Source organism: Clinocottus analis, unplaced genomic scaffold (assembly GCF_023055335.1).
Source record: "Clinocottus analis isolate CAN_PGR_092001 unplaced genomic scaffold, fCliAna1.0.p SCAF_19, whole genome shotgun sequence".
In the NCBI taxonomy this organism is placed as follows: Eukaryota; Metazoa; Chordata; class Actinopteri; order Perciformes; family Cottidae; genus Clinocottus; species Clinocottus analis.
This window is the reverse complement of record NW_027175920.1, coordinates 594,524-622,500: the sequence shown is the minus strand read 5'-3', so window position 1 is coordinate 622,500 and position 27,977 is coordinate 594,524. Positions and strand designations below refer to the sequence as shown.

The 27,977-nt window shown below is 44.4% G+C and overlaps 2 protein-coding genes and 1 long non-coding RNA gene across 4 annotated transcripts in view; 2 read left to right on the top strand and 1 right to left on the bottom strand.

The window, feature by feature from the left end:
- The window catches only part of tbx21 (T-box transcription factor 21), an 18,934-nt gene extending 5,736 nt beyond the window's left edge, over nt 1-13,198 (top strand). Inside the window, exons 2-6 of the mRNA XM_068583950.1 lie at nt 4,298-4,452; nt 8,181-8,302; nt 8,542-8,700; nt 9,550-9,611; nt 9,890-13,198. Of these exons, the coding sequence (XP_068440051.1) occupies nt 4,298-4,452; nt 8,181-8,302; nt 8,542-8,700; nt 9,550-9,611; nt 9,890-10,757 (1,366 nt within the window). The 3' untranslated portion in view covers nt 10,758-13,198. The remainder of the gene's footprint in view (nt 1-4,297; nt 4,453-8,180; nt 8,303-8,541; nt 8,701-9,549; nt 9,612-9,889) is intronic.
- Nucleotides 13,199-14,628: 1,430 nt separating this feature from the next.
- Nucleotides 14,629-26,209, bottom strand: osbpl7 (oxysterol binding protein-like 7). 2 transcript variants are annotated; one of them, XM_068583749.1, is made up of 22 exons: nt 26,054-26,209; nt 25,461-25,605; nt 24,626-24,769; nt 24,490-24,543; nt 24,279-24,392; nt 23,902-24,060; nt 23,691-23,817; nt 23,114-23,232; nt 22,926-23,015; nt 21,442-21,589; nt 21,025-21,131; nt 20,712-20,874; nt 20,343-20,489; nt 20,100-20,236; nt 19,349-19,486; nt 18,905-18,968; nt 18,699-18,777; nt 18,240-18,384; nt 17,366-17,516; nt 17,130-17,256; nt 16,547-16,669; nt 14,629-15,722 (listed from the first exon to the last, which is right to left on the bottom strand). In XM_068583749.1, exons 2-22 carry the CDS (start codon nt 25,581-25,583, stop codon nt 15,614-15,616), a joined length of 2,568 nt encoding a protein of 855 aa, XP_068439850.1. In that variant the 5' UTR covers nt 25,584-25,605; nt 26,054-26,209; the 3' UTR covers nt 14,629-15,613. The 2 variants fall into 2 exon arrangements, with proteins under 2 accessions (XP_068439850.1, XP_068439849.1); XM_068583748.1 differs by having other exon boundaries at nt 20,712-21,131.
- On the top strand, nt 21,283-22,263 carry LOC137789891 (uncharacterized). The gene is made up of 2 exons (XR_011077856.1): nt 21,283-21,597; nt 22,120-22,263. It is a non-coding gene; the product is annotated as an uncharacterized lncRNA (long non-coding RNA).
- Nucleotides 26,210-27,977: the final 1,768 nt, after the last annotated feature.

The following is a 27,977-nucleotide window of genomic DNA, read 5'->3' as shown; positions in this document are numbered from 1 at the left end:
TGCGCTGTAAAATAGAAAATGCGCCGCGTCTCCTCTGCGGCGAGCGGATTCGGCGGCGAGCTCGCGGCGCTCGTGTCCGGCAGCAGCTGCAGACGAGCTCGTCTTCGTCACGGACGATCAAGCGTACGCACGGTGACAAAAACTGGACCTGAGCTCCTGTCCGGACGAATCAGCCGGTGCGCTCATGTGGAAAAGTCCTCTCTTCCCCCGGTGAATATCCAGTTCCTCTCCTCCTGCGTGCATCCCCCCGGACAAACCCTGCACTCCTCCCTCTGCTCTTTCCTTTTCCTTTCCCCTCCATCCTTCCTCTCCCCTCCCCTCCACAAACCACAGACATCCACACAGTTTCATTATTTATTTGCCCGTTTTCTTTTGAAATGTCAGCGCTAGCCGTGTAGCATCTCAGTGTCACACACTCATCTGTTTCTGTGGCATTTCATCTGAAACAACAACACACACACACACACACACGAAAAGACTCCAGTTATGAGTATTCATGTGCGTGTACATCCAGGGAGTACCAGCTGGTTGTCGTCACCGTCTGGAGGTTTCCACTGAATCAGAGTGCCGGGCGGCAGCTCGGTGGTCGGAGTCCGTCTGGTGCAGTTTGATCCTCGTTTTGAGCCGTTTGAAACGTGTCAAACTGTCAGAAAGCAGCACAGCTACTGTACATGTTTCCTCACCACAGCGACTGAACTCTGCACATGAGGCAACATGGCCGCCCCCGTATGCTAATACCCCTCTGTGTTGTGTTTTCTATGGTTTCCCCCACTTTTTTTTTTGTTGCAGTTCTGATTTCCTATAAAAGGGTTCGTACGAGTAAATCGACAATATCACTAGGGCAAAAACAAAAAAAAAGAGAACATAACTTACTCACCCACTTTCTCGATTACGCTCACACAGCGTGGGAGGGTGCATCCATTCACATGCTGAACAGCAGAGTTTCTGTTTTCACTCGTATTTAAAGTCCTGCGTGGAAGAGGAGCCGCTTCACCTGTCGCCTGAGAGCCGCCGCCGGCTCGCTTCCCCCGAACTGAGATGGATTGTTGCAGCGGACCCGCCGTGATGCCAGAAAGACCCGACTGGGACGGCTCACGGCCGGGTTTTGTCTTACCAGTGTGTGTGTGTGTGTGTGTGTGTGTGTGTGTGTGAGGCGGTCATTCAAAGGCCTAATCCAGCATAAATTCTGTGGAGCTTTTTTTTTTTTTTTAGGATTTTGTTGAAGACAAATTCAAAGAAACTTTTGTGTGTGTGTGTGTGTGTGTGTGTGTGTGTGTGTGTGTGTGTGTGTGGGTGTGTGAGGCAGTCATTCAAAGGCCTAATCCAGCATAAATTCTTGAAGTCGGACTTGTGGAGCTTTTTTTTGACGGATTTTGCTCAAGCAAATTCAACTTTTTTTTTTTTTTAGATGCATGCAAAGTTCAAGATTTTCTCTGTTTTGTTGATTTGCATTCAATTTTTTTAAATGCAATTAACCAAATATATAATTTGAAGAAGTTTCTTCACTGTTCTTTGATGTTTAGTTGAGTTGATGTGTTGGTTTGTTTATGAGCGGCGTCAGAAGTTTTGTTTAAACCTCACATCTGATTTTAAATCATGACCTGAAACTGGTCGCTGGAGTTTTTTTTAATCAAACATTTGCAGTTGTTGGGGACTTATTTAAGTATTTGTGGCTGCAGGGTGGTGTGTGTGCGTGTGTGTGTGTGTGTGTGTGTACGTGTGTGTTCATCGTGATAAAGGAACAACACTACGGCTGGTTTCAGTTGTGACAATAACAAAAAAACTTTTTTTAAATACCAAAATTATCCTTTACAGTCGTCTAAAAATAAAATAAGAGTACAAGAACTTTACCTAAATTAAGTGTTTTATCTAAACAAGTAAAAAATAATAAAACATACTATATAATAGCACCAATAACTAACAATATAATACAAATAAAATGCATACAAGTCATGTGTTCTGTACAAAAAGTGCAGAGAAACTGAATAATAACCCTGCACCTGATGATTATGCACACCGGGTAGGATTTATATCGACAGATAAACACAAATATTTGAAAGAAAAGTGCAATACTTTGGAGTATAATATGTTCTCTGGCTGCTGCATGGACACATAAATGTGCAAAGAAATCCCGATCAGCAAAGACGGACCCTCCAGGTGTCCCACTGGCCTCGAACGCATCGTCTCTTTACACACCTCACTTGTTTTTACACCACTAAATGACCCGAGTGCTCCAGGGGCCACACGCTGAATTTAAATGAGGTGAATCTGCATGCAGAGGGGAGGCGGCAGTTGTTCCACTTTGCGTGAGCAACGCGGGCAACATGGAGGACGCCCGTGTCTCTGACTCAGACATTAACACGTTAAGACTCACCCTCGTATTCAGATGTATTAGATTCATATCAAGTCGCTCCAGCAGCAGAAACAAGTCTTTGCAAAAGGTGTTACCGGTTTAAATAATGCACTGAATAAAAACACACTTATCGCTTCTAAAACTTGTGAACTCTTTTAATGCATTTGTGTGAAAACATTTGCATTTTTATTCATGCTTTTAAACATGCTGCTAACATACTCTGCGGCAGGATGTGTGGTTTCAAATAAAAGTCACTCCCTTTTTCACATTGAACTAATCAAAGCGCCGGCGAGTCATTACTAATGCTCCATGGCCTCGGGGGCCGTGAGCCGCTTTAAAACGTGTTGCCCTGATTCATGAACACCAGCAACACACTGGGCGCCTCAGAGAGACCCGCAGCTCTCATCTCTGTCTGTTAGGCCTTAGCTTAGCATAAAAACTGGAAGCAGGAGTGGACAGCTAGCCTGGTTTTGTCTGAGCGTGTTTGTTTTTACAATTTAATGAGTTACTGTGGAAGCTTTTGAGCTGCTTGTAGGGAAATATTTTATTTTATTGCAATGAAAAACATTCATTCCCAGACAGATGAACCATAACGACACGGATTTTTTACTCAAAACTGGTTAAAATCTTTTCAATATTGGTATTTGGTTTCTTTAAATTGAGTTTTATTACTATAATACTGTAAAAGTTGGGTTACAAGCCACTGCTACCTTCGCTGGGTGTCCTAACTGCTGCTAGCTCCTCGCTGTAGCGAGCTAGCGCTGCTTCTAGCTCCCCGTTGTAGTAAGCTAGTGCTGCTGCTAGCCCCCCGCTAGCTGCTGCTACTAGTCCTACTAGTCCTCGCTGCCCGAGTCGGTAGGTCCCTCTACCTTCGGTGGTTGTCGGGGAACTAGCAGGGAGCTAGCAGCAGCGCTAGCTGGCTACAGCCGGGAGCTAGCACGGAGCTATTGAAGAAATAGCAGCAGTGCTAGCTGGCTACAGCGAGGAGCTAGCAGGGGACACCTACCGAAGGTAGTAGCGGCTTCTAACCCGACCCAAATTTCTCCAAAAATGCCGAACCACTGCAAGATGATGCGACCCGTTGCTCTGTATATTATGAAAATATACAATATTGTCTGTTGGTTTTGTGTGTTCTTTTGTCGTTTCTTGTATCTTGTGTGTGTTTCTTGTCCCTCGGTTGAGCCCGGCCTCTCGTCCTCTGGGCCGAGGTGTCCGGGGACGCCCCGACCTCCCCGTCACCTCGTCTGTGTTCAGACCCACAAGTAGAGCTCCAGCAATCAGGGGCAACTCAATCTTTTATTAACAGCAGCATTAAATATTCACCTACACACACACACACACACACACACACACACACACACACACACGGTCAGCCGTCCTCCTCCACCTTCCTTCCATTACTACGATTCCTTCTTGAGCTGGTGAAGAGGAGTCTTTCAGTCATGAGGTCCAATCCCACCTCCTTCTTTCATGCATCAATGTTCTTTAAAGGCCACTTGGAACATCTTCCATTTTCAGTTGATTATTGCTGCATTAGATATTCATGTGACTTCATCTTCAACCGTTTTATTTGGAAAGAAAAATACAGTTATTAAAGGGGAAGTCCCAATAATAATACACACAACACTCGACTACTACGACTAATAACGGTAGCAGTAGTACATGCATTTTATATCCCAACCAATACTTTGAGCATCAAATTAAAAAAAAGGAAGTATTGTTAAGATCTTTTTATTAAATCCGACTTAAAAACATACTTTTATATATTTAAACTAGTTGTTTCACAACATTTATGCAGCTTGATCTGCGTATAGATGTTGTATAATATTAATATAATTGTATTTATGAAGCACATTTCACAGACAAACGGGTCACAAAGTGCTGACAGTTAAAAAACACAGTAGTGAGTATATGGAGGTGTGACCCGTGTGTTTCCCTCTGCAGGAGGATGTTTCCCTTCCTGAGCTTCAACATCAGCGTTCTGGACCCGTCCGCCCACTACAACGTGTACGTGGACGTGGTTCTGGCGGATCAGCACCACTGGAGGTACCAGGGCGGCAAGTGGGTCCAGTGTGGGAAAGCGGAGGGTAACATGCCAGGTGCGTTAAAAAAACACACAACACACAAGAGACAGTTTGATGGACGATGTTTTTAGGTTGAACATCTCCTTTTTATGTGATATTATACTTATTTTTTACATTCTGGAGGCAAATATTGTAGTTTTTGCTCCTCTATGTTTCAAAAAATAAGATTTTATGATACAAAATATTCCCAAATAAGCATCCCAATGTATATTATAATTATTATTATTATATAAAAGTAGTGAGACTTAATTCCACTTTTACCAGCTGCAACATTAAAGTAATGCAACCAGTAATGCATCAATTATTTAATGTATTATTTTAAATGGGGCAAAATGCACACTCAGTAGTTTTATTTAAGTATATTTCAAAGCCAATTTTTATTCCAAGAACATTTTTGGAAGTATTTCTTCACGGTGTAACGCCACTTTCACTTCATGTGAAGTGATGATCAACAGATATTTACATCACAAGGAAATCAGATTTTTCGTCTCCAAACCCTGAAAAGCTTCTTGAAGCAGACGCTGCAGCGCTCAGCAGCTGACGAGCAGCAGCGCGGTGACGGTGAGCTTCAGCTGCAGCGCGGTGGGTCTTTAGGAAGTGGTCGACGTAGCGACGCAGCAGACCTCCATGCAGGAACAAGACGAGCACCGCGATGCACGAGCAGCCAGGAGATTAAGATTATAAGGGATTATATTAACAAACAGGGGGAGTGGGAACAGGTGAGCAGGTGAGCAGGTGAGGGGTTCAGGCCGAGGAGGATGGAGGAGGATCGGTTATGACAACGTGTTTTAATTTAAGAACGTGTAGGACGGATGAAATAACTCATCGTATGACGACGCGCTGCCATCTGCTTGTTGCTTCATCAGGTTTCAACAAGATGCATCAGCAACAAAATACTCACACGTCACACATTCATCCATAAAAACAAATCATAAAGTAGTTCAGGTCAGCCCCGCCATGTTTGCATCAATAACCGATGAATAATATAACAATATAATGTACTCTTTATCATTCTTTATCAGTATAATGTACTCTTTATTATTCATTATTACTATAATGTACTCTTTATCATTCTTTATCACTATAATGTACTCTTTATCATTCTTTATCAGTATAATGTATCATTCATTATTAGTATAATGTACTCTTTATCATTCTTTATCACTATAATGTACTCTTTATCATTCTTTATCAGTATAATGTACTCTTTATCATTCTTTATCAGTATAATGTATCATTCATTATCAGTATAATGTACTCTTTATCATTCTTTATCAGTATAATGTATCATTCATTATTAGTATAATGTACTCTTTATTATTCATTATCAGTATAATGTACTCTTTATCATTCTTTATCAGTATAATGTATCATTCATTATTAGTATAATGTACTCTTTATCATTCTTTATCACTATAATGTACTCTTTATCATTCTTTATCAGTATAATGTACTCTTTATCATTCTTTATCAGTATAATGTATCATTCATTATCAGTATAATGTACTCTTTATCATTCTTTATCAGTATAATGTACTCTTTATCATTCTTTATCAGTATAATGTATCATTCATTATCAGTATAATGTACTCTTTATCATTCATTAGCAGTATAATGTATCATTCTTTATCAGTATAATGTACTCTTTATCATTCTTTATCAGTATAATGTATCATTCATTATCAGTATAATGTACTCTTTATCATTCATTAGCAGTATAATGTATCATTCTTTATCAGTATAATGTACTCTTTATCATTCTTTATCAGTATAATGTACTCTTTATCATTCTTTATCAGTATAATGTATCATTCATTATCAGTATAATGTACTCTTTATCATTCATTAGCAGTATAATGTATCATTCTTTATCACTATAATGTACTCTTTATCATTCTTTATCAGTATAATGTACTCTTTATCATTCTTTATTGGTAATATATATTCGTATCAGGGAATTTTTTTACAAATTATCAGAAAAACAAATGTCAAATTTGAAATAGCATCTGACAAGTCTTTAGTTTCTTTTTTAGGAATATCGTATTTACGTCTTTACAAACCAGAAGTACATTTTTTTCTCCTATTTGAACCTTTAAGTATTAAAATTGATCATTTAATGCCTTCATGCATCTGTTAGCGGTTGTTCCTGGACATCATTGATTTGAGATTCACAGAATTCTTTCCAGTTTTCATCGCTGGAATAAAAACATTCACTTCCTCCGTCCGTATGATTCTTCCTCTTCACACCTCAGAGAACAAAAGATGTTTTTTTAAAAACACACAAGAGCAAATCAACCCAGACGATATTTAGTGTGATGGATGAGACTAACCGCAGTTACACAAACGAGGCCGTGGAGGTGTTGTCACACGTGTGCAGGTGTTGTGGAAACTGTGGTGAACTTTACTCCATTAGATCTAATAGCTCATCGTGAAGGTTAGCAGGTCACCGCGGTGAAAACGCTGAGAAATCACAGCTGATCGAATCCTGTAACGAGAACACATCGAATCTATAAAAGCAAAGAAACGACGTCGGCCTGCAGGCTGAGAGGCATTGATATTTACTTGTATTTACATTTGTATTTCATTTCTCATTTTCTGTTTTTTAATTATATATATATATATATATATATATATATATATATATATATATATATATATATATATATATATAATATAATTTATTTTATTTTCTATATTTTATTTATTTATTTATATATTTACTGCTTCCACTGTGACGTTTCTGTTGCAAAGAAATGCTTTTATTGCAATAACTCTCACCAGAAGGGTGACTTTTGACACTTTCTATGTCTATAAAGCATTTTAAATATAATTATAATGTGTAATAATATATTTATAGCACTATATAATTATAGGTAAATATTCATTATGCTTCAAAACAAGACATGAAGCTGATTTAAGTTAATTATAATAATTTTCTTTGCAAGCATCCTTCTGTATTGTAACTCATGTCGTTGAAATAGATTATAATCTTTTTATAATTCATTATTTTGTGACTAAGTTGCTCTAAGTGTAATTATTTGCATTGAGGGAAATAAATATTATTCAATCCAAACACAAAACAATATATAATTAATTTTTACTTTGACTTTTTAGAATAAACAATGGAACTTAGAGTCACTTATAATCACATAATAGTGATTTAAAATATATATAAAAAATAATATAATGTATTAAAATCATGGGAATTATAATACCTTAAGATACCTGCAAAGAAAATGAAGCAATTAATATTATTATATATGATAACACCAATATTACTCAACATTGTGGCATGCTTAATAATGTGTTATGATTATTGTTATGAAGCATTATACATGTGTAGTGTTTAAAACGATAACTATGCAGTATGAGCGGATTATAACACATTATATATATATGTATATATACATATATGTATGTTTATGATGCATGACTCATAGGCGGTACCCACTTTCCTCTCGCTGAACTTTTCCACCATTTTACATCCACATTCATTGTTTTTATGATCTATAACTTCTGCATTAAAGTGACTAAGTGAGTAAACAGCTGTTGGCTCTTTCCACCGTGTTGCTGAACCGTGTTGCTGAACCGTGTTGCTGAACCGTGTTGCTGAACCGTGTTGCTGTACCGTGTTGCTGAACCGTGTTGCTGAACCGTGTTGCTGAACCGTGTTGCTGAACCGTGTTGCTGAACCGTGTTGCTGAACCGTGTTGCTGAACCGTGTTGCTGTTGTGTGTTTGCAGGGAACAGGACGTACATGCACCCCGACTCTCCCAACACGGGAGCTCACTGGATGCGGCAGGAAGTGTCGTTCAGCAAACTCAAGCTCACCAACAACAAGGGCAGCACCAATAATGTGGCGCAGGTACTACTTCCTGTTTCCTGTTGTCTGCCTGCTGCTAAAACAAGACGCCGCTTCTGCGTTCACCTTTTGAAACGACGTCTTCCACACAGCTGGAAGCATCCAACGCCTCTTCACCTGTCTGATTATCCCCAATCAAATAAAGGTGGAAAGTCTCATGAATACCTCTCTCTCTCCCTCTCTCCCTCCCTCTCTCTCTCTCTCTCTCTCTCTCTCTCTCTCTCTCTCTCTCTCTCCTGCAGATGGTGGTGCTCCAGTCGCTCCACAAGTACCAGCCTCGCCTCCACATCGTGGAGGTGAAGGAGGACGGCTCGGAGGACGCGTACCTCTCCTCCAAAGCCCAGACCTTCGTCTTCCCAGAGACGCAGTTCATCGCCGTCACCGCGTATCAGAACGCAGACGTACGTGTGTGTGTGTGTGTGTGTGTTTCTTTGCAAATCGAACTCAGCTTTTAGTTTTTTTAAAGCAGAGACACTAAAGGTTTCATGCACGAGTCCACCTGCAGTCTGCTTTCATGAGTCCAAAGGAAACGTCTGAAATACGCATTTAGATGTTTGTTTTACTGCTTTGCACAAAAATATTACGGCATTTCAGAAAGCTTGTAATACAAAAAGGTATCGTCTTAATGTGAGTAATCAACTGGGGAAGTTTCATATTGATATTTATAAGTTAATTATTTTACCCTATTCGCCTGCAGAGCCCTCATCTCTGTGACAGACCTTTGTTTTGTACACTTTCCCTCCTCTCCACCGTCTGAAGGCTCCGACAGATTCATATATTATTCATAACATATTCACTCCAGCTAACATGAGCGCTGCAGTAGCATGTAGCATGTAGCAAGTAGCACGTGCTGCAGACAGTGTCTCTGCAACAGCTGTTCAAATGCATTGTGGAGGACCTACTGTGTGTGTGTGTGTGTGTGTGTGTGTGTGTCCACTCCGGTTCAAAGACAGAATCTTTCCAATAACGCGACGAGAAGTTGCACGCAATTTCTCAATAATTAATATTAGTCATCTCTCTCTCTCTCTCTCTCTCTCTCTCTCTCTCTCTCTCTCTCTCTCTCTCTCTCTCTCTCTCTCTCTCTCTCTCTCTCTCTCTCTCTCTCTCTCTCTCTCTCTCTCTCTCTCTCTCTCTCTCTCTCTCTCTCTCTCTCTCTCTCTCTCTCTCTCCTCCTACGTGGTCGTTCACTCCTTCTCTTTTTTTCCGATGTCTACATTCTCTCACTGCCCTCCTCCGATTCCTTCACACAGATCACTCAGCTGAAAATAGACCACAACCCCTTCGCCAAAGGTTTCCGCGACAATTACGACACGTGAGTACAAAAAAAAACCTTTTTTTTTTGGTGTAGTTTGTAAAAAAAAACTACAGTTTTTGCACCTTGTATTGTGAAACTGGATAATGAGCCGGTCCTTCGCTCTTAATATCGTAATAGATGTGATGTGCTGCTGCAGTGGAAAAGGGTGTGAGGGGCTGTGTGATGTTTGATAGATAGTTTGAGGTTTTGGGCAGGAAATAACACCTTCTTCTTCTTTTTTCTCTCTCTCTCTTCTCACACTCTCTTCTCTTGCCCTCCCTCCCTCCCGCCTGCAGGCTGTACGCTCCTCCCGACTCAGATCGCCTCACCCCCTCCCCGACGGAGAGCCAGCAGCTGCTGCCGGGCGGCTGCTTCCCTCAGGGCTACCTCTCCGATCAGTACATGAGCCCGCTGCCGCAGAGCCGCTTCTTCGGCGGCGCTGGCGGCGGCGGCGGCGTCCAGCAGCAGCAGCTGCAGCAGCACAAGGACCCGTCCTCCAGCCCGGGCCCGCACAGCCGCTGGTACCTGCCGCCCCAGCAGGGGGGCGTGGCCGCCAACCGGCTGGACTTCGCCTCGTCCTACGACGGCGACTTCTCCGGCAACGGCTTCTACAAGCCCTTCCCCTTGCAGACGTCGGCCCACCACCACCACCACCACCACCACGCGCTCGGCTACTACCCGGAGCACCCGTTCGCGTCGACCAGCGTGTCCGTCTCGGGGGCCGCCGCCGCCGCCTGGACCACCAGCCGGCCCACCCCTCAGTACCTCGGCCACGCGGGTAAAGCCGCCCCGAGCCTGGGCTGGTTCAGGCCCATATCGTCCTCCTCGTCCTCCTCGTCTTCCTCCACGTCGCCCGGGAACCCCCGGCTGCACCCGCCGCCGCCGTCGTCGTCGCTGGAGCCCCTGCAGCCGCCGCCGCCGCAGGACAAGCACAAAGACACTGAGGCGGCGGCGGTGACAGAGGACCCCTGGCTCGAGTCCCGCTCGGTGAAATCGGCCGACTCGGGCCTGTTCGAGGGCGACGGCAAGAAGAGGAGGGTGTCGCCGTACACGTCCGGCTCCGAGAACTCCCCGCCGCCGCCGCCGCCGCCTCGGCGCGGGGGAGAGCTCTGCGAGAAGGACAGCAACAGCGACGCAGACTACTACGGCTATTACACCCACTGAAACCACTGAGCCGCCATCGCCTCTCTCTCCACACCCCTCACCCCTCCCATGTCCAGCACCGGGTCGTGATGGAGGGCTGCAACACAAACAAACAAACAAACAAACAAACGAGCCTCATCTTCTGTCACATCTCAAAAAGTCCGTCCCCTCCTCCTCCTCTCAAAGTGTCGAGTGATCACAGGAGAAACTTCCAGGGTTGCTGTCAAAGTTAAAGTGTTGGACGGGAGTGGATGCGACTCGGGGAAGGCGGCCTCGGGTCACACGGACGCCACGCGCACAAACGGACCTGTGACTTCAGCCCTCCAAACATCTGCATATCTGCTCCGCTGACAGACGCCTGCAGGGATTGTCTGTTCTTTCGGGCGTCAAAACGCTCTCTTGTCTCTTTGTCGCTCCGTCTTTGTCTCCGTCTGTCTCTTCCTTCTCAGCCCGCAGTCTTTCACACATCATGCAGTATGCTGGCGGTCATTTCCCCCTGATGGTTCTGAGCAGATATTGCCTCTCACACACACACACACACACACACACACACACAGTCGTCTCTCAGTTGGTTGCAGCGCCCACCGGTGGCCGTGGAGCAGCGCTGCACGAGGAGGGAGCTGACGGCAGGAGGTTCAGGAGGCTTAGCGAGCACATGTTCTGTGCTAATCCAAGTCAACCCGGCTCGGAGCAACCTTTTCTGTGTGTGTGTGTGTGTGTGTTGGTGTGTGTGTGTTAAGTAAATCAGCAATCATAGAAGAGATAGCAAGACCTCAGACAATCAAACATATCACACAGGTGTAAAAAAGAAAGTGTGAAAATCTGTGAAGTTGCTAAATATGAGTTTTAGATCATAATGTTTGCACTATAATGTGATCAGATCATTAACAGAGACAGTTAACATGTCGGTAAATATGATGAAATATCACGTCAGACGTGTTTAAAGAGAAAGTGTAAGAGGAATAGTCAAACTATTTGGCAAAAAAATAACAAATATTTGCAGCTTCCATCTGTTTAAAATGAGAATTTGTTTTTTTTCTTTGTCATTGATCAACTCATCTGGGTTTAGCACAACAAAAAAATACATTTGCAGAAATTGTAACAATAGAAATGACACAAAATGTTAATATTTGAACCGAAAAATCAAGAAAATGTTCAGAAAATTTATTTAAGAAGATTAAAATTATCATTCGTTGCAGCTTTAAGCTGAAAAACAACGAGCCGCCCGGTGGTTTCAGGAGCTTTCCACCTCGTCTCATGGTCTTCTTCAGCGCTGGAGTTACCTGCTCGTCATCGGGCGACCTCGGTCGTGTGCGTGGCGAGGCGGTAACGCATCAAAGATGGTTCCTCCGGCCGTGCGCCGGCCCCGTGCTCGATGACCTTTGACCCCGAAGACTGCGAGTTTTGATCTGGTTCGTTCTCTCGTTAGATGTTCTGAATAAAACCCGCCGTGTCAGGGAGTCCTTCTGGTGTCACGCCTCAAAAGGAACCTACCAAACGTCGGGTTTGACCACCTGACAGGCAGCTGCCGCCACACACACACACACACACACACACACACACACACACACACACACACAGCCTGCGATCAATAACCAGCATCCATAACGACGGCACCGATCATTCAGAGAGGGTTAATTTCCTCTCGAACACCCTGAACTTCCCTCAGTGCAGACGTGTTGAAAAGTGGGTCATTCGGGGACCGGCTGCACGCGCACCTGCAGGTGAGCGGGCCCTGTCACCGCCGGACGCCGCGACAAACAGGAAGCGCAAAGTGACCAGACAGACACTCTGGATTTCACTCCCGAGTCTCCGGGCCGATCGTGTCGTGACTCCGGCTTGACAAGAGGCTCCCGGCCGCCGTGACAGAAATGAAGAGTGAGGCCGCAGTCGGCGCCGATCAGAGATCTGCTCCTCATTCCTGCACCAGGTGTGCTAACGGCCTCGGACAACACCGGAGGCGGCGCTGGCTCGGTGCCGCGCAGCGTTACTGTAGTGTTTTCTAAAAAGCAGACGGCAGTGCGAATAACCATGCTCTTTAAATGAGCTAAAATAGCAAAAATAACCAGAAAATACAACTAATTTCTCTCTCATTTCTGTTTGCTAAACATGCAGCTAAAGCCAGTAGACTGTTAGCGTAGCCTAGCGTAGCATCAAGAGTTTAAGCAGTCGAAATATCAATAATCTGTCACAAAAGCACAAACTGTCTTTGTTACACTTCGGTTTTCGTACGGATGAAGATATAAAGTGTGAATTCCTCCTGTCTCCAGTCTTTGTGCTAAAGCTAAGCTAACCGTCCTGTCGTCTAACTCTTGTTTATTCCTTCACAGTCAAAAAAAAAAGAAAGCAGAAAGTGATCAACGCACATATCAGACTGCTGCCGCTGAACATTTCATAGATTTCACTTGAGAGAATTCAGCGGTTTAGGGACCAGCGTGGAGTTCATACAGTTTAGACTTAAAGATGGCGACTATTTTAAGGCTGTCTGCAGTATTCTCAATATATTTCCATCTCTTAAAGAGAGAGATTTCAGTCACGGAGGAGTTCCCCTTGTAGCCTTCACGTTGGGGAATGAAATCTGCAAAATCCGTTAACTGAATTGATAAAAAAATACAGCTTTTGTTTTTGGTTTCTGGTCAATAATTTTGGCGTGACAGAGTGCTGCAGGGGTGGCGTGTTCGTAAAGGCTAACCAGGACGTTAGCATCACGTTAGCATCATTTTAGATTAATGCAGAAAATAACCCCTTAATAATTAATAAACATTTAAGCTAGTTCTTCGCAGATTAACACCTCTTTTCATGATGTTCGAAGCGTGGACACGGCCAGCAGAAGTAAGAAGCTAACGTTAGCGGCTATGGAGCTAACGTTAGCGGCTTTAGAGGAACTCCAGCACGGTCACATGACTTCACGTCTCCACCAGGAAGCTGCAGGAGGACGAGAGTCTTTATGAGGACGTTAAGTCTCATTTAGACTCTTTTTTAAGACGTAAAAGCTTCTAGTTTCACCAGAGGGGCGTTTACTGACCTGTTGTACATCAGAGAACTAAACGTTGAAATCTCTTCAGCTCGTGTTAAACACAAACCTGATTTTAGGCGTCAAACACCCACCTGTGCAAAAAAAAAATGTTTTTTGGACCCGTTTCCTGCAGCACTGCCATGAAACTCAAGCTCTTCTCTTCTCTGAGCTGTTTCATGTAAAGTAATCTGCAAAATGGTCTTAACGAGGACGTCGATGCAAAAACAAAAGGGCCGCGCTGTGTGACAGCGGGACATTAAAATGACGACGTGATCACGCTGTAAGCAGAATGGAGATATTGTGCGTTGCTTGTGTAAAGATGTAATATTTAAATCTTACTTAAAAGGCGACGATGGACCTCGGCGACGGACAAATGGAGCTTCAAGTGCAATTAATAGAAAGTAAAACCAACGAGAGCAAAGTGTATACGCGGTGGGGTTACTTATCTCAACCAGCTGTGGCTCTTTGACGTTCCTGCAACCAATAAGAGCAAAAGCTCACATGCAAACGCTTTCAGACGCCTCAGGAACGCCCCCTGCTGGACAGCTCAGCTCATGCAATCAACTCCATTTCCCATGAGTCCGTGTTTCCCCTCAGCGAGAGTGTTTGCAGAGATTTTAACTGTAAGATATAGAAGTAAAGGAGAAGGGAGAGCAGACGCATGGCATTTTATTTAGTGTGTGATCCACGAGCACCGTTCATGTCGAGGGCGATGCTTTGACTCTTTTAAGAGCTTATAAACTGCAAAAATAAGAGATGAAGATTTCTCAATGAGGAAAGCTGTTATTTATTTAAAAAGAAAGGAAAAGTGGCATAACTGTGTATTGTATTGTTGTTTTTTTATTCATGAAATTAAAGCTTACGACAAACCTCGTCTGTTTTTGATGAATTCCTTTTTTTATTTCATTAAAAACTGCACAAAATGTTGCAGATCCAATTCAACGGGTATATTATGTGAGAATTCATTTTAAACTTTACATTTATTACATTCATCTGCAGTCGAGTGATGTCAGAATACATGAATTGATATCACAGAGATAAAACAGTTCATTGTACTGTATAAGTACAGTATAAGTACATCCAACCAGCTGGATGTGCTGATTTATTTTCACTATAAGTTACATAAAAACACTCTCCTCTTTTTTAATATGTGTATTTACTGTCGTGTGTGTGTCAAATGTCTTTTTAAAGCTTTTATGATGAAAACGGCTCAAAATGTGGGTCGAAACCGATAAACAATAAACAGAAAAGGTGAAAACTATTACTGTTTAGTGAAAGAAAACAACACAATTTAGTGTTAAAATACACTTTCATGTGTCAGAAGACAACACTGTGAGTGTTAGACATTTAACACTATGAAAGAGTTAAAATATTAACACTATGCAAAGTGTAAATTTAACTCACAACACTGGCATCGTGTTGATTTTAACACTTAAAATCAGTTCATTTCTCACTTCTTTGCTGTGTACCTGTAGGTTTAACGTCCTCATCTTTAAAGTGCGATTAAATGAAGTCCAACAAACCCAGCTGGCGCCCCCTTGTGGCCGCCTGCAGTTCACTCGTACGGCGTAAGAGGAGAGCGTGAGTTAAATAAATGTGTTTTTTTTACATTTAATACACTAACACAGCCGGCGTCCTGGCAGAGAAATGCAACGACGTGAGCGTCGTCTTTTCTGCATTTTCTTTTAAACTCTAAAAAATATAAAATTTAAACGCGGTCGTGGTGAGGAAGCCGCCGAGCGAGGGTCCGAGGGCTCCTGTGATCCGGTCACAGGAGGAGCGAGAGGAGGCCGGCAGCACCGTCTCCACCCTGAAGGCCTCAGAGCGGGTCATTGGTGCCGATAGAGGTCCGTTCAGCTCGTCACCACACGGAGATGTTCTTAGTGCGAGAGAAGCCGGGATTCTCTCTGAGCCTCCAGTACGAGTCATTAGACAACCACACGTCACGTCCACTGGAGTCCTTAGCTCTCCTGAGGAAGAGGAGGAGGAGGAGGAGGAGGAAGAAGAGGAGAAGCATGGTTTTGAGAAGAAGAAGAAGAAGTTTGAGGGGAAGAAGAAGGAGAAGAAGAAGTGGTATGAGTAGAAGAGAAAAGATAGATAGAAGAAGAAGAAGAAGAAGAAGAAGAAGAAGAAGAAGAAGAAGAAGAAGAAGAAGAAGAAGAAGGAGAAGAAGAAGAAGAAGAGGTATGAGTAGAAGAGAAAAGATAGATAGAAGAAGAAGAAGAAGAAGAAGGAGAAGAAGAAGAAGAAGAAGAAGAAGAAGAAGAAGAAGAAGAAGCAGAAGAAGAAGAAGAAGGAGAAGAAGAAGTGGTATGAGTAGAAGAGAAAAGATAGATAGAAGAAGAAGAAGAAGAAGAAGAAGAAGAAGGAGAAGAAGAAGAAGAAGAAGAAGAAGAAGAAGAAGAAGAAGAAGAAGAAGAAGAAGCGGTATGAGTAGAAGAGAAAAGATAGAAGAAGAAGCAGAAGAAGAAGAAGAAGGAGAAGAAGAAGTGGTATGAGTAGAAGAGAAAAGATAGATAGAAGAAGAAGAAGAAGAAGAAGAAGAAGAAGAAGAAGAAGAAGAAGAAGAAGAAGAAGAAGAAGAAGAAGAAGAAGAAGGAGAAGAAGAAGAAGAAGAAGAAGAAGAAGAAGAAGAAGCGGTATGAGAAGAAGAAAAAAGATAGAGGAAGAAAAAGGATGAAGATGGAAACAAAAGAGGAAGAAGAGGGTAAAGTATTATGAATACAGTCAATCTGCTACTTATAATTAATCGTCATCTGAGGGTTTAAAGACACGAAACTTTGTAAAAACTGACTTGAAGAAGCGTGGGACGTGTTCTTCTCCTCTTTTGGACAGTTCTTTCCTTCTCTCCCTCTGGAACTCCTCGACGTCGTCTTTCTTTCTGTCCGCTTCCTCCACCTTTCCCTCCTCCAGCAGCCTGTTCACACAGAGCGGCGGAAAGACTCACAATTCAAGCCACGACATTACATTTATATATAGAAGCTATGTAAATATATGGAATATAGCCAGAAAATAACATACAAGACTGTTTTAATAAAACAGAAAAGTCTTCATCATTGATGAAGATGAGAGCAGAAACATGAAGCTGCAGTTTGTTCCAGAAATATAGAGAATAAAAACCAACTGCTGCTCCACAAAATGCATGGACTCCTCCTCCTTCCTTCCTTATCCTCCTCCTCCTTCATCCTTCTTCCTTCCCTATCCTCCTCCTTCCTTCCTCATCCCCCACACTCCCTCCCATCTTCTTTCCCTTTTATCCCTCTTCCTTATCCTCCTCCTTTGCCTGCCTCCCTCCTTTCTTCCTTCCTTCAGTATCCTCCTCCCTCCTCCCTCCTCCTTCCTTCCTTCCTTCCTTCCTTCCTTCCTTCCCTCCTCACCTCTGGTCCGGGCGCAGCCGGCTGTCGGTGGGCGGCAGCAGCGGCAGCAGCTCGGCGGTGAGCTCGTTGAGCTCCATGGCGAAGGAGGAGAAGCCGTAGTACAGCAGGTGATCTCTGGGCTGCGGGTCTGCAGGGAGGCAGAAGCGACACGTGAGCCCGGACCACCCGGTTCTTCTGGCGCCGAGCGGCCGCCAGAAGAACCGGGTCGAGCATGTGCGGCGTGCGAGAGGACTCACTGGGCTTCCAGACGCATTTGGGCGTCGGCAGCGTGTCGCAGAAGACGCCTTCGTGCCACAGGCCGCCGAACCGGTGGATGACGCTGCCGCTCTGGTCCAGAACCGAGCCCTGCACCTCGTTCTTACTGCTGTCTGAGCCCCAGTAACGAGACTGCAACCAGAAGACACCGTCAGGAGGGTGGAGGGGTGGGGGGGAGGAAAGAGGTGGAGAATGAGAAGGAGGATAAGGAAGGAGAAGAAAGGAAAGGAGGAGGAGGGATGAGGGAGGAGAGAGGAGGGAGGACGAAGGAAGGAGAAGGGAGATAAGCAAGGAAGAAGATAAGGAAGGGATGGAGGGGAAGGAGGAAGGAGGAGAAGGAATGAAGAAGAAGGATAGAAGGAAGGAGAAGGGAGTAAAGAGGTGGAGAAATGAAGAGAAGGAGGAGGAGGATAAGGAAGGAGAAGGAAGGAAGGAAGGAGGAGGGAGGAGAAAGGAGGAAGAGAAGGAAGGAAGGAGGAGGGAGGAGAGAGGACGAAGGAAGGAGAAGGGAGATAAGCGAGGAAGAAGATAAGGAAGGGAGGGAGGGGAAGGAGGAGAAGGAAGGAAGGAAGGAGAAGGGAGGAAAGAGGTGGAGAAAGGAGGAGGAGGAAGAAGAAGAAGGAAGCAGGAGGGAAGAGGAGGGAGGACGAAGGAAGGAGAAGGGAGATAAGCGAGGAGAAGGATAAGGAAGGGAGGCAGGAGGAGGGGGAAGGAAGAAGGAGGAGAAGAAGGAAGGAAGGAGAAAGGGAGGATAAGAGAGGAGGGCGGAGGACGAGGAGGAAGAAGAGCATCCAGGCGTTGTGTCTGCTGTGGAAGCAAACACCGAGCCGGAGGGGAGGGGCTTGTTTGGCTCACCTTGACGAAGGTGATCTTGCAGGTGCAGACGCTGCTCTTCAGGTTGCGGATGGTGACCTCTCCGTAGTGCTCCAGGTAGCGCTGCTGACTCAGCACGTTGTGGATGCAGGTCACCACCTTGTTCCACTCGTAGTGGTCGCCACACCTGCACACAGCAGAGAGCTGACACTTTAAGGTTCTTTAGGTTTCAGTTGTTTTAAAGACGTCACCTTGAGCTGAATGAAGGATTTCCATAAGTTTCTGACATTTGTTGAAAATAATTGTTATTCTGTTGGCCAAAGAAGTAATCAAGGCGCTAAACGTTGATGACGTAAACATTACATGTGTATGGAAGACCATTTCAGCCAGTAAAACAAAAGAAATATGAGAAAACGTCATAATTATGAGATAGGAAGTCATAATTATGAGATAGAAAGTCTAAATTATGAGACAGAAAGTCTAATGAGCGGATGCTTTTACCTTGGAAGAGTGACGTTCACCATTCCCGTCGGCAGGATCTCCAGAGACTTCCCCCAGAATTTATTCTTCCATCGCTGGTCTGTTTGGGAATAGGAATTGTTTTTTAGATTATCTTCAACTCTCTGAAAGGCCTCAAAGGATTAAAAACACACGGGATTAAAAAAATAAACAATCCAGATGTTGGTTTGGTAGCAGGAGAGCGTCACCTTGCCAGAAGGTGAAGTTCTCTGAGTCTGCGTGGCAGGCGGAGATGGGGGGATGATGGCACACCTGGTGGAGCAAAGAAGAGAATTAGATATTTATTAGTATATTATTTAATATGCATTGATCTTATTGTCATTAGAGACTGATGTCGTGCTTTCTAACAGAGCACTGCAGCAAGACGTAGCAGCAGAATCTTATCCAATTTTATTCTACGAATGCTTCATCTGCGTCAAAACCCAGTGGCCTACATTACCCACAATGCAACTCCACCACCGGCTTTGGTTACACCTGTACTCCCGCCACGTGAACAGGGTTTTCGATCCCACATTTTTTTTTAATGCACCCCTGCTCAGAATCTGAAGCTAACTTGCTAAAGCGGAAGCTAGCCTGCGGTTTCAGCGGGACGTTGCAGACTGACATGAAGCCTTCAGGTGTTCGTGGGTTACCTGCTCACTGAGGAAGCGGAAGCCGCGGTCCTCTCGGTGGCACTCGTAGGTCTCGCCCAGCACCGGGTTGAACGGCTTGTAGCGGTTCCTGAACGTTGCGGTGGAGTAACCGGAGATAGCGAAGGCAGCGATGTAAACCTGCCGGGGAGAAATTAATAAAAAATAACATCTTGTTTGATCTTCATCTCATTGGTTCAGACTTTGTGGGTCTTTTTTTTTTTTTTTCGCTGACAAGTTTGCTCCTTTTGAAGATTTTGTCTTTAAAAACCCTGGGCCAGCATGTTTTTTTATATTATTTTCAAAATAATAATAACTTTATTTATATAGCACTTTTAAAAACAAAGTTTACAAAGTGCTTTAACAGATTTGCAAAAAATGACACAACCTAAATAACGGCAAACAAAGAAGACCAAAACAAACAAATATATAAAATATACAAACAAAACCATGGTTATCCTAAAAAAAGAAAAAAATTAAAAGAACAAAAAAAAAAATTAAAATTTTTTTTTAGAATTTTTTTTTTTTTAAATCCATTTTTTTATATAAAAAATTCATTTTTTTTTTTTACAAATAAAAGATTAAAAAAAATAATTATTAAAAAAAAAAAAAAAAAAAAATCGGACATTAACTTTTCCGATCAGTTTATTAATGCACGGGCGTCTGAGATGTTCGTTTCAGGAGCAGGTTGGTTTTGATTCATCAGGGTTGCGACATCGTTCCTCATCCATCTCACAGATCTACACGGCCTCACCATCCTCTGGTAGGGGTCTGGCGTGCTGCTGGCGGTGTCCAGCAGCTCGCTGTACTCCAGCTCCTCGCACAGCCTCTGCAGCAGGTTGACCGGCTCGTTGAGAGGAGCCGGCATGGACACTCGAGCCAGGTCTTTCCCTGAGGGGAGGGAGGAGGGGGGGCGAACACAGCGGCGCATAAGAAACCCGCCACGCGCGAGGAGATGACGTCGTGGGGAATCGACCTCACGGCAGCGGTGACTCGCCTATGTTGTTGTAGAGGATCGCCATGAGGCCCACGTGGCTGTTGTCGGGGCACTCGGCCGGCAGCGTGGTCCGCCGGCCGGTGCTCTTGGGAGAAACGCAGTTTGGAGTCCTGGAAATGCTCGCGCGGTACTTCCTGGTGGCCGACACTGCGACGGAGGGGAAAGAGAAAAACATTTAGCTGGCGCTTTTTTTTGTCATTTAAGTGCTACTTGATTTATTGAAGGTATATTAAAAGGTCAATTTGGTGTTTCTATTCAGCAGAATGAGAAGAAAAATCCAGTCTGCAGCTGTAGAGTCATTTATATAGACTTCTATACAACCAGAGGAGTCGCCCCCTGGTGGTCAGGATCGAGAATGCATGTACCCACCATGTCCTTCCTCAGGCTCAGAGTTGGTGGTGCTTCCTTCGCTGAGTCCCGACTCATTGGACACCTCAGAGGAACTTCCACAGATGACGTCATCGCAGGCGTCAAAATACTCCGTGGACGAATCTGTCACCGAGGGAGGCCCGCGTGACGGATGCCTCGCAGGCTGACGATGGAGGAGTTGGTAGATGAAGAGGAGTAGGAGGAGGAGGAGGAGGAGCAGAAGGAGGAGGACGAGAGAGAGCCGAGCCATCAAAACCCACAAGGGGACTAAATGTGTGTCAGAGACTCCAAAAGACGGCGTGCAGCTTCTTACTTCAGCTAATGTGTTGGACTGGTGGAGGTTGTTGGACTCCCAGACCTCCTGAAGCTTCTGCCTCTCCTGGGACAGAGTCCCATGCACTTTCTTTAGGGAAGCAATCACTGAGGAGGAATAAGAAGAATTTAAATGCATGGTCGGTTGCTCTCCAAAGAAAAAAAACATTCTCTCTCAAAAAAAAACATTCTCTCAAAAAAAAAAAAAACATTCTCTCTCACTCAAAAAAAAAACATTCTCTCAAAAAAAAGAAGCTTTTTTCACTTAATAAAGACACAAATCTTCCTTCATAGATTCCCTTTTTTTGTTTGTTGCATAGTCGTCTCTGTGGAGTCTCGTCTTGTATTTTGCTCGTCTACCTGCATCACTACCTCGTCCACCTGTGTGTGTGAACACGCATGTGTGTGTTTCTCTGACCTCGTAGCGACATGGCGCAGATGTCCTGCTGGATCTTCTTGCCCTCGGGCGACGTGGCGGTCGGGGACAGCTGGGAGAAGACGTAGTCGGGGATGGAGGAGGCGGACGCACCGAGGTTAGGAGAGCTGCCCAGGTGACTGGAGGACAGCTGCGCAGGTGAAGAGCGGAGGATGATATGATGGTTGAGCCGTAAAAACACAATTCATTTAGTTTTGTACACTTCTGTTGTTTGTTACGGATAAACCATGTTGATTAGTTAACTTTAGTGGTGCAGGCAGGCAGGTTTTGTTCTGTTTGATCAGAGCCAGGCTAGCTGTTTCCCTCTGCTTCCAGTCTCTATGCTAAGCTAAGCTAACTAGCTGCGAGGCAGTAGCTTCATATAAAGCGTACAAACATGAGAGTGCTGTCTATCTTCTCGTCTAACTCTCGCCCCGAAAAAGCAAGCAAGCTTATTTACCATTTACCATCTATTTAATACAATTAACCAACATAGAATCAAGTCGTAAATAATGTTAATCAGCGTTCAAATCATCTGATCGTGAACTTATTTACACTTTGAACATCAAGTTAAATGTGTAATAGCTAAAACCTGATTCTCTAGTACCACAGTTCTGTAGGTTTTCTCTCCTACCAGCTACTTAACGGTTTTTACTTTTTATGTTTCATTTGTTCATTCAGTAAGAAAGGAAGCCGTCAGTGCTGCAGTAGTGAGCGTAGCCGGCAGGAAAGACAACCAACAGCGCTCTTGTTTCTCAAGAACAGGGTTGAAAACTACTCATCTATTCATTTACTCACGATACGATTAAAAATGTTTAAAAATCACGCCACGGCTATGCTCTGTTCACAAGATGCTCTGGTTTATAAAACATGTTTTGGATGTTGGGCATCTACTACAAATACACCTGGCTCGAGCACACAGAAACATAATATTCAGTGTAATGAAAACAAAACACAGTGTCCATTTTAAAGTTACTACAAGGAACTTTCATGTTGTTGATTTTGGCGGTCCCTGTGGACAGAAATGGTAGTGCACCAGCGAACCTTTAGGAAACCTTATTTCACCACAGCAGGGTCTTCCCTCAGTGATACAGCCTGCAGCTTTTGAGAAGATTAACTACCAAGAAATAGTGAATTGACCCGCTGACGGTCATGTTTACTCGTGTAGGTCGGATCGAGGTTTAATTATCAAATTAAGACCGTTTCATAAACAGTTCAAAGTTCCTTGTAGTAACTTTAACCTGAAATAAATCATCAATTCAGTCACAGTACATTTCCAGGATGCCACAGTGTGTAGTTGGAGAACATTTTAATCATTCTCATGAACTCAGTTGTCTATTCCCATTGCCAACTCACCGATTTCGTAATCCCACGAATAGGCTTTGGATTAGAGAAATGTTGGAGGAGGGTTGGGATGTGAAATACTTAGGAACCCAATCAATGTAAACAGTGTCAGTCACATGACTTCTGAGTGAGCGTAGTCTTACCATTCCCAGGGCCTCCACTCTGGACAACGTGCGAGAGTGGCCCCATATCTTTGCCGACCTCTGCTTCTTCGGCTTCTCGAGCGAGAGATTCTGGATGGGATTATGAGAATAAATCATATTTTTTTCATCATTTTCACATGGTGCTGCCCGGGGAGCAGCGGCGGCTCCAAACCGACCAGCGGCCTAACCTGAATGCTGATGATGCGCTTCAGGTCTCCGTTAGTCAAAGTCTGACTCGCCTCCAACATCTGCAGCCTCTGGATTAAGCCGTTTATCTCAGAAAGGTCCAGATTGCAGCGGTTCAGCTCTGGAAGAAGTAATTTTATTAATCAATTTATTGAGTTTCTGCGACTAATTCCCGTAAGAGTCGGGTTACGAGCCGCTACTACATTCGGTGAGTGTCCCCGCTAGCTCCCAGCTGTAGCCAGCTAGCGCTGCTGCTAGTTCATTGTAGCTCTCCGCTAGCTGCCACGAGTTCCCCAACAACCAATGAATGTAGCGGGACGCGGGCAGCAGTGCTAGCTTGCTACAGCAGGGAGTTAGCAACAGTGCTAGCTTGCTACAGTAAGGAGCTAGCAGCAGTGCTAGCTTGCTACAACTGGGACACCAACCGAGGGTAGGAGCAGCTTGTCACACGATTTTTACGGCCATTTTTAAAAGTGAATTATATTATTTAAAAATGTGTCTCTAAATAATACAATATTTGAATGTATATATATATATATATATATATATATATATATATATATATTTTAAGACGCATACCTTGGATGCAGGTGTCCGGGTCTTGGCTCTGCTGCAGCCAAGCCGACACTTTGCTGTTCACGGCCGTGTTGCCGGAGGGCGGCGCTCCCGCCGACGCTCCGGCTGAATCCCCTGTTCCTGCAGAGCTCTGAGGGGGAACAGAGGGAAGACGAGGTCACCGGAGTCTCTCGTGAACATCGTCGCGTGTACGTTTTCGACGTCTGATAATCACCACGTCTCCGTTCCTCTGAGCGCAGCCGGCCGCGGCGGCGCCGCGGGCCGCCGCGTGGAAGAAGCCGCCGTGAAGCTGAGCCGCCGCCTCGTGCTTCCTGTACAGGCGGTGCGCTTGGAGCTTGGTTACCCAAATGTAGAAGAGCTCGTGGCTCTTTGCCTTGGAGAGAACAAGGAAAAGAAAAGTCATACATTTGTCTTTTTTATCGTCACAGATGTGCGCAAATGTGCCCCAATGCAAATTTTATAGCACCAAAATGAATCAAACAGCCCTCGTGGTTGCAGAGATACACACTTTTTAGTTTGGGTGATGCAATTTTCGAGGAAAGGGCCTGAAAATAGGTTGATTTTTAAAGTCCCTCTGGTTAAACGGTTTACCTTCATGTGATAGAGAATGTCTCCGGCGTCCAAGTCGATCCGGTTTGACTTCTTGTTGATGGACATGACGGCGAGGCTGATGTCCAGAGAGCCCTGGACTCGTCCTCGGGAGACCTTCAGTGCCGAAAAAAGGTACATTACGATTATTTAAGTTTTTTTTTTTTTTAAAAAGGTAAAAAGGTAGAAAAACCCTTTTGCGGCGTTTACTCACATCTTGTTGATTCTTGGAGTAACGCAAGTTCCCAACTTCCAAGACAAAGTATCGCTGAAACAAAAGATGAAACGTCAACTCCTCGGACGCTCACTTCCTGTGTGAATCCTACGAGATGATGGCCGGTCCTCCTCACCTTGTGCCAACCTTTCAGAGGCCACTTCCTCCTCTTGAGGAGATATCCTTCGCAGATACCCGGGGCGGTCGTATCGGGAGGACTGTCGCCTCCGGCCTGCATTTCTACCTGAAGGTCGTCGATCACTTCCCAGTCCTTGATGATCTGTGGACAGCGTGATGGAGAGGAGAAGACGTTTAAGGTCTGAAGGTTTAAGCCTCTGAAAAAAGTCCCAAGAGTCCCATTTGACTGATTAAATAGCCTTAAAACAGGTTAAATTCGTGCTTTCTCTCTCTCTCGGACGCTTAGTCGTTTCATTTAGTCGCTTGTTAGTTTTAAAGGAACAGTGTGTAACAATCAGGGGGATTTATATGTAGTAATATGAATATATTATTCATAACTATGTCTTCATTTGTGTAAAAAAAATAACCCTCAAATAAGAATTGTATTTTCTTTATGTACACAGATGCCCAGAACCGACAAACTTAGCACTTTCTCTTGGGACGCTCCCTGCAGGCCACCGTAGTGAGCGGAGGGGTTTTCATCTGGATGCAATCTGCAGCCTCACCACTAGATGTCGCTCGCTGCAGCACGCTGCTCCTTTAAGGGCTTTTTAGTGGCATATTTTATATCGTAGGACATAAAAACTCTTCAGCTTGTGTCGATTGAAGACCTCGTTTCAGACGTCAAACATAAAACACACCGACTTCAAAGACGAGGGAACCGGAAACTAAAAAAACTGTGTTTCAGGACTCATTCCTGTAGCGGAAGTGTCAACCGACACAAAAGCAAGAACTTGCAACTTCTTTTAAAAAAAGGAGGGAACAGTGATTACCCACAATGCATCTGGGGTTACCTGTCTGGAGGAGGACAGCGTGCTGCTGCTGCGAGAGTGCGACCGCTTCCACGTCGGCGAGGTCTTCTCCAGGCCGCTCGCCAGCGACAGGCTGCGGTTGAGCGAAGACCCGTGAGACTCCATGACCTCACACTGCCGGGATCCGCTGGTCACGGAGAGATTGTGTTGTGTTATCGATTGTGTGTCTCCAGTGTGTGTTACACAAGAGGATGGAAAGAAGCATGTGAAGCCTTCTGAGGATTATATATATTATATTATATTGTGCTGAAATGGATTCATGTTTTACAATTTGCTGATTGTGTCGTCGACAAAATATCAGAAAACTGTGAAAATTGCTCCTTAAAAGTCGTCAACGTGACCAATAAACAGCTCAAAATCCCAAATTATTGGTGACAGCTGCTGAAGAAGATCATTTAACATGATCAAAAGCTGCAGAATAGCGAAGAAATGGACGTCGTGGTGAAGTTGTCATTATTGCAAAACAGAGAAAAACACATTTGAGGAGCTGGAATCGTCCAAGTTTTGCCTTTTTTTCCTGATAAATTCCTCTTGAATACATTCATGAACAAACTGTCGCAGCGTAAATGACTTACAGGTATTATGTTACTTCATGTTCTCGTGTCTCTTCGCGAGGAGCCGTTTAATGAGCCGCGAGGACGAGTTCGCTCCCAAACCAACGTGAAAGTGTTAAAGCGGCTCAAGACGAGCTGTAATCCAGTTACCTAACGGACCTGGACCCACTTCGGACCTCCGGGTCGCTCACCTAGATCTCAATAAGAGACACGGGGAACTAAATATTCTTGTTTTTAAATCTAAATAACGTAATCAAGGTATAATAAAGATATAGAATTACAAACAGGAAGCTGTAGAGTCACTCGTGTGGTTACTGTGGCACAGAACAAACAAACAAAAAGGTTGTTTTTTTAGAACATATTTTGTGAGCTGCAGTGCAACATTGCTGCCACGTCATTGGTTGATTGGTTTAGCCTCTTGTGTGTGTTTCCTGATGGAACTTCCTCAGCAGGATGTTTTGGTGCCGACACGACACGAGCAGCGTCTGTCCTCAGCAGGATTACTGAATCTCTGCTTAATTGGTTTTTCAGGGGATGTTTCTTCAGCCACTCAGCGGCGGAGCGGCACGAGGCCGAGAGCAAAGAGACGGCATGAGGACCAGAGTCACAGTTACACAGCGAGGGCAAAAAGACAGCATGAGGACCAGAGTTACAGTCACATAGTGAAAGCAAATAGACAGCATGAGGACCAGAGTTACAGTTACACAGTGAAAGCAAAAAGACAGCATGAGGACCAGAGTTACAGTCACATAGTGAAAGCAAATAGACAGCATGAGGACCAGAGTTACAGTTACACAGTGAAAGCAAAAAGACAGCATGAGGACCAGAGTTACAGTTACACAGCGAGGGCAAAGAGACGACATGAGGACCAGAGTTACAGTCACACAGTGAGGGCAAAAAGACAGCATGAGGACCAGAGTCACAGTTACACAGTGAAAGCAAAAAGACAGCATGAGGACCGAAGTTCCTGTCACACAGTGAAAGCAAAAAGACAGCATGAGGACCAGAGTTACAGTCACACAGTGAGGGCAAAGAGATGGCATGAGGACCAGAGTTACAGTTACACAGCGAGGGCAAAAAGACAGCATGAAGACCAGAGTCACACTCACACAGCGATGGCAAAGAGATGGCATGAGGACCAGAGTTACAGTTACACAGCAAGGGCAAAGAGATGACATGAGGACCAGAGTTACAGTCACACAGCGATGGCAAAGAGATGGCATGAGGACCAGAGTTACAGTTACACAGCGAGGGCAAAGAGACGACATGAGGACCAGAGTCACACTCACACAGCGATGGCAAAGAGATGGCATGAGGACCAGAGTCACAGTCACACAGCGAGGGCAAAGAGATGACATGAGGACCAGAGTTACAGTCACACCGTGAAAGCAAAGAGACGGCATGAGGACCAGAGTCACAGTTACACAGTGAGGGCAAAGAGACGGCATGAGGACCAGAGTCACAGTCACACAGTGAGGGCAAAGAGACGGCATGAGGACCAGAGTCACAGTCACATAGACCACGTGTGGTTTACGTTCAGCAAACAGGAGATTTCTTTACATTTTCAGTGTGCATTTAATTTGCTTTCAGGTCGTTATTGCCTTAAGTCGGGAAGTTACTACGTTCAGATTGCCTGTGTGAGCGAGTGAGTGTGTGTGAGAGTGTGTGTGTGACACACAACAGAATGGGGCGTTACCTTCAAACTGATGTTCCTCTAAAAGTGGACCGGAGCTGTTACGTAAAGACACAACAGGATGAGAGTAGCTGACCTCAGCGGCGGCAGCATGGGGTGGAAAAAGGATGAAAGGATTTGCAGGTTTCTGAGCTTGTTTAATGAAGACGGAACAAAGAATATTCTGCAGGTAAAAATACATAAAACTGGGATTCTGATCTCATTAGATGACAAAAAAGATGTTAGTTTCCATAAAGTGTGAGCTCAGATTTG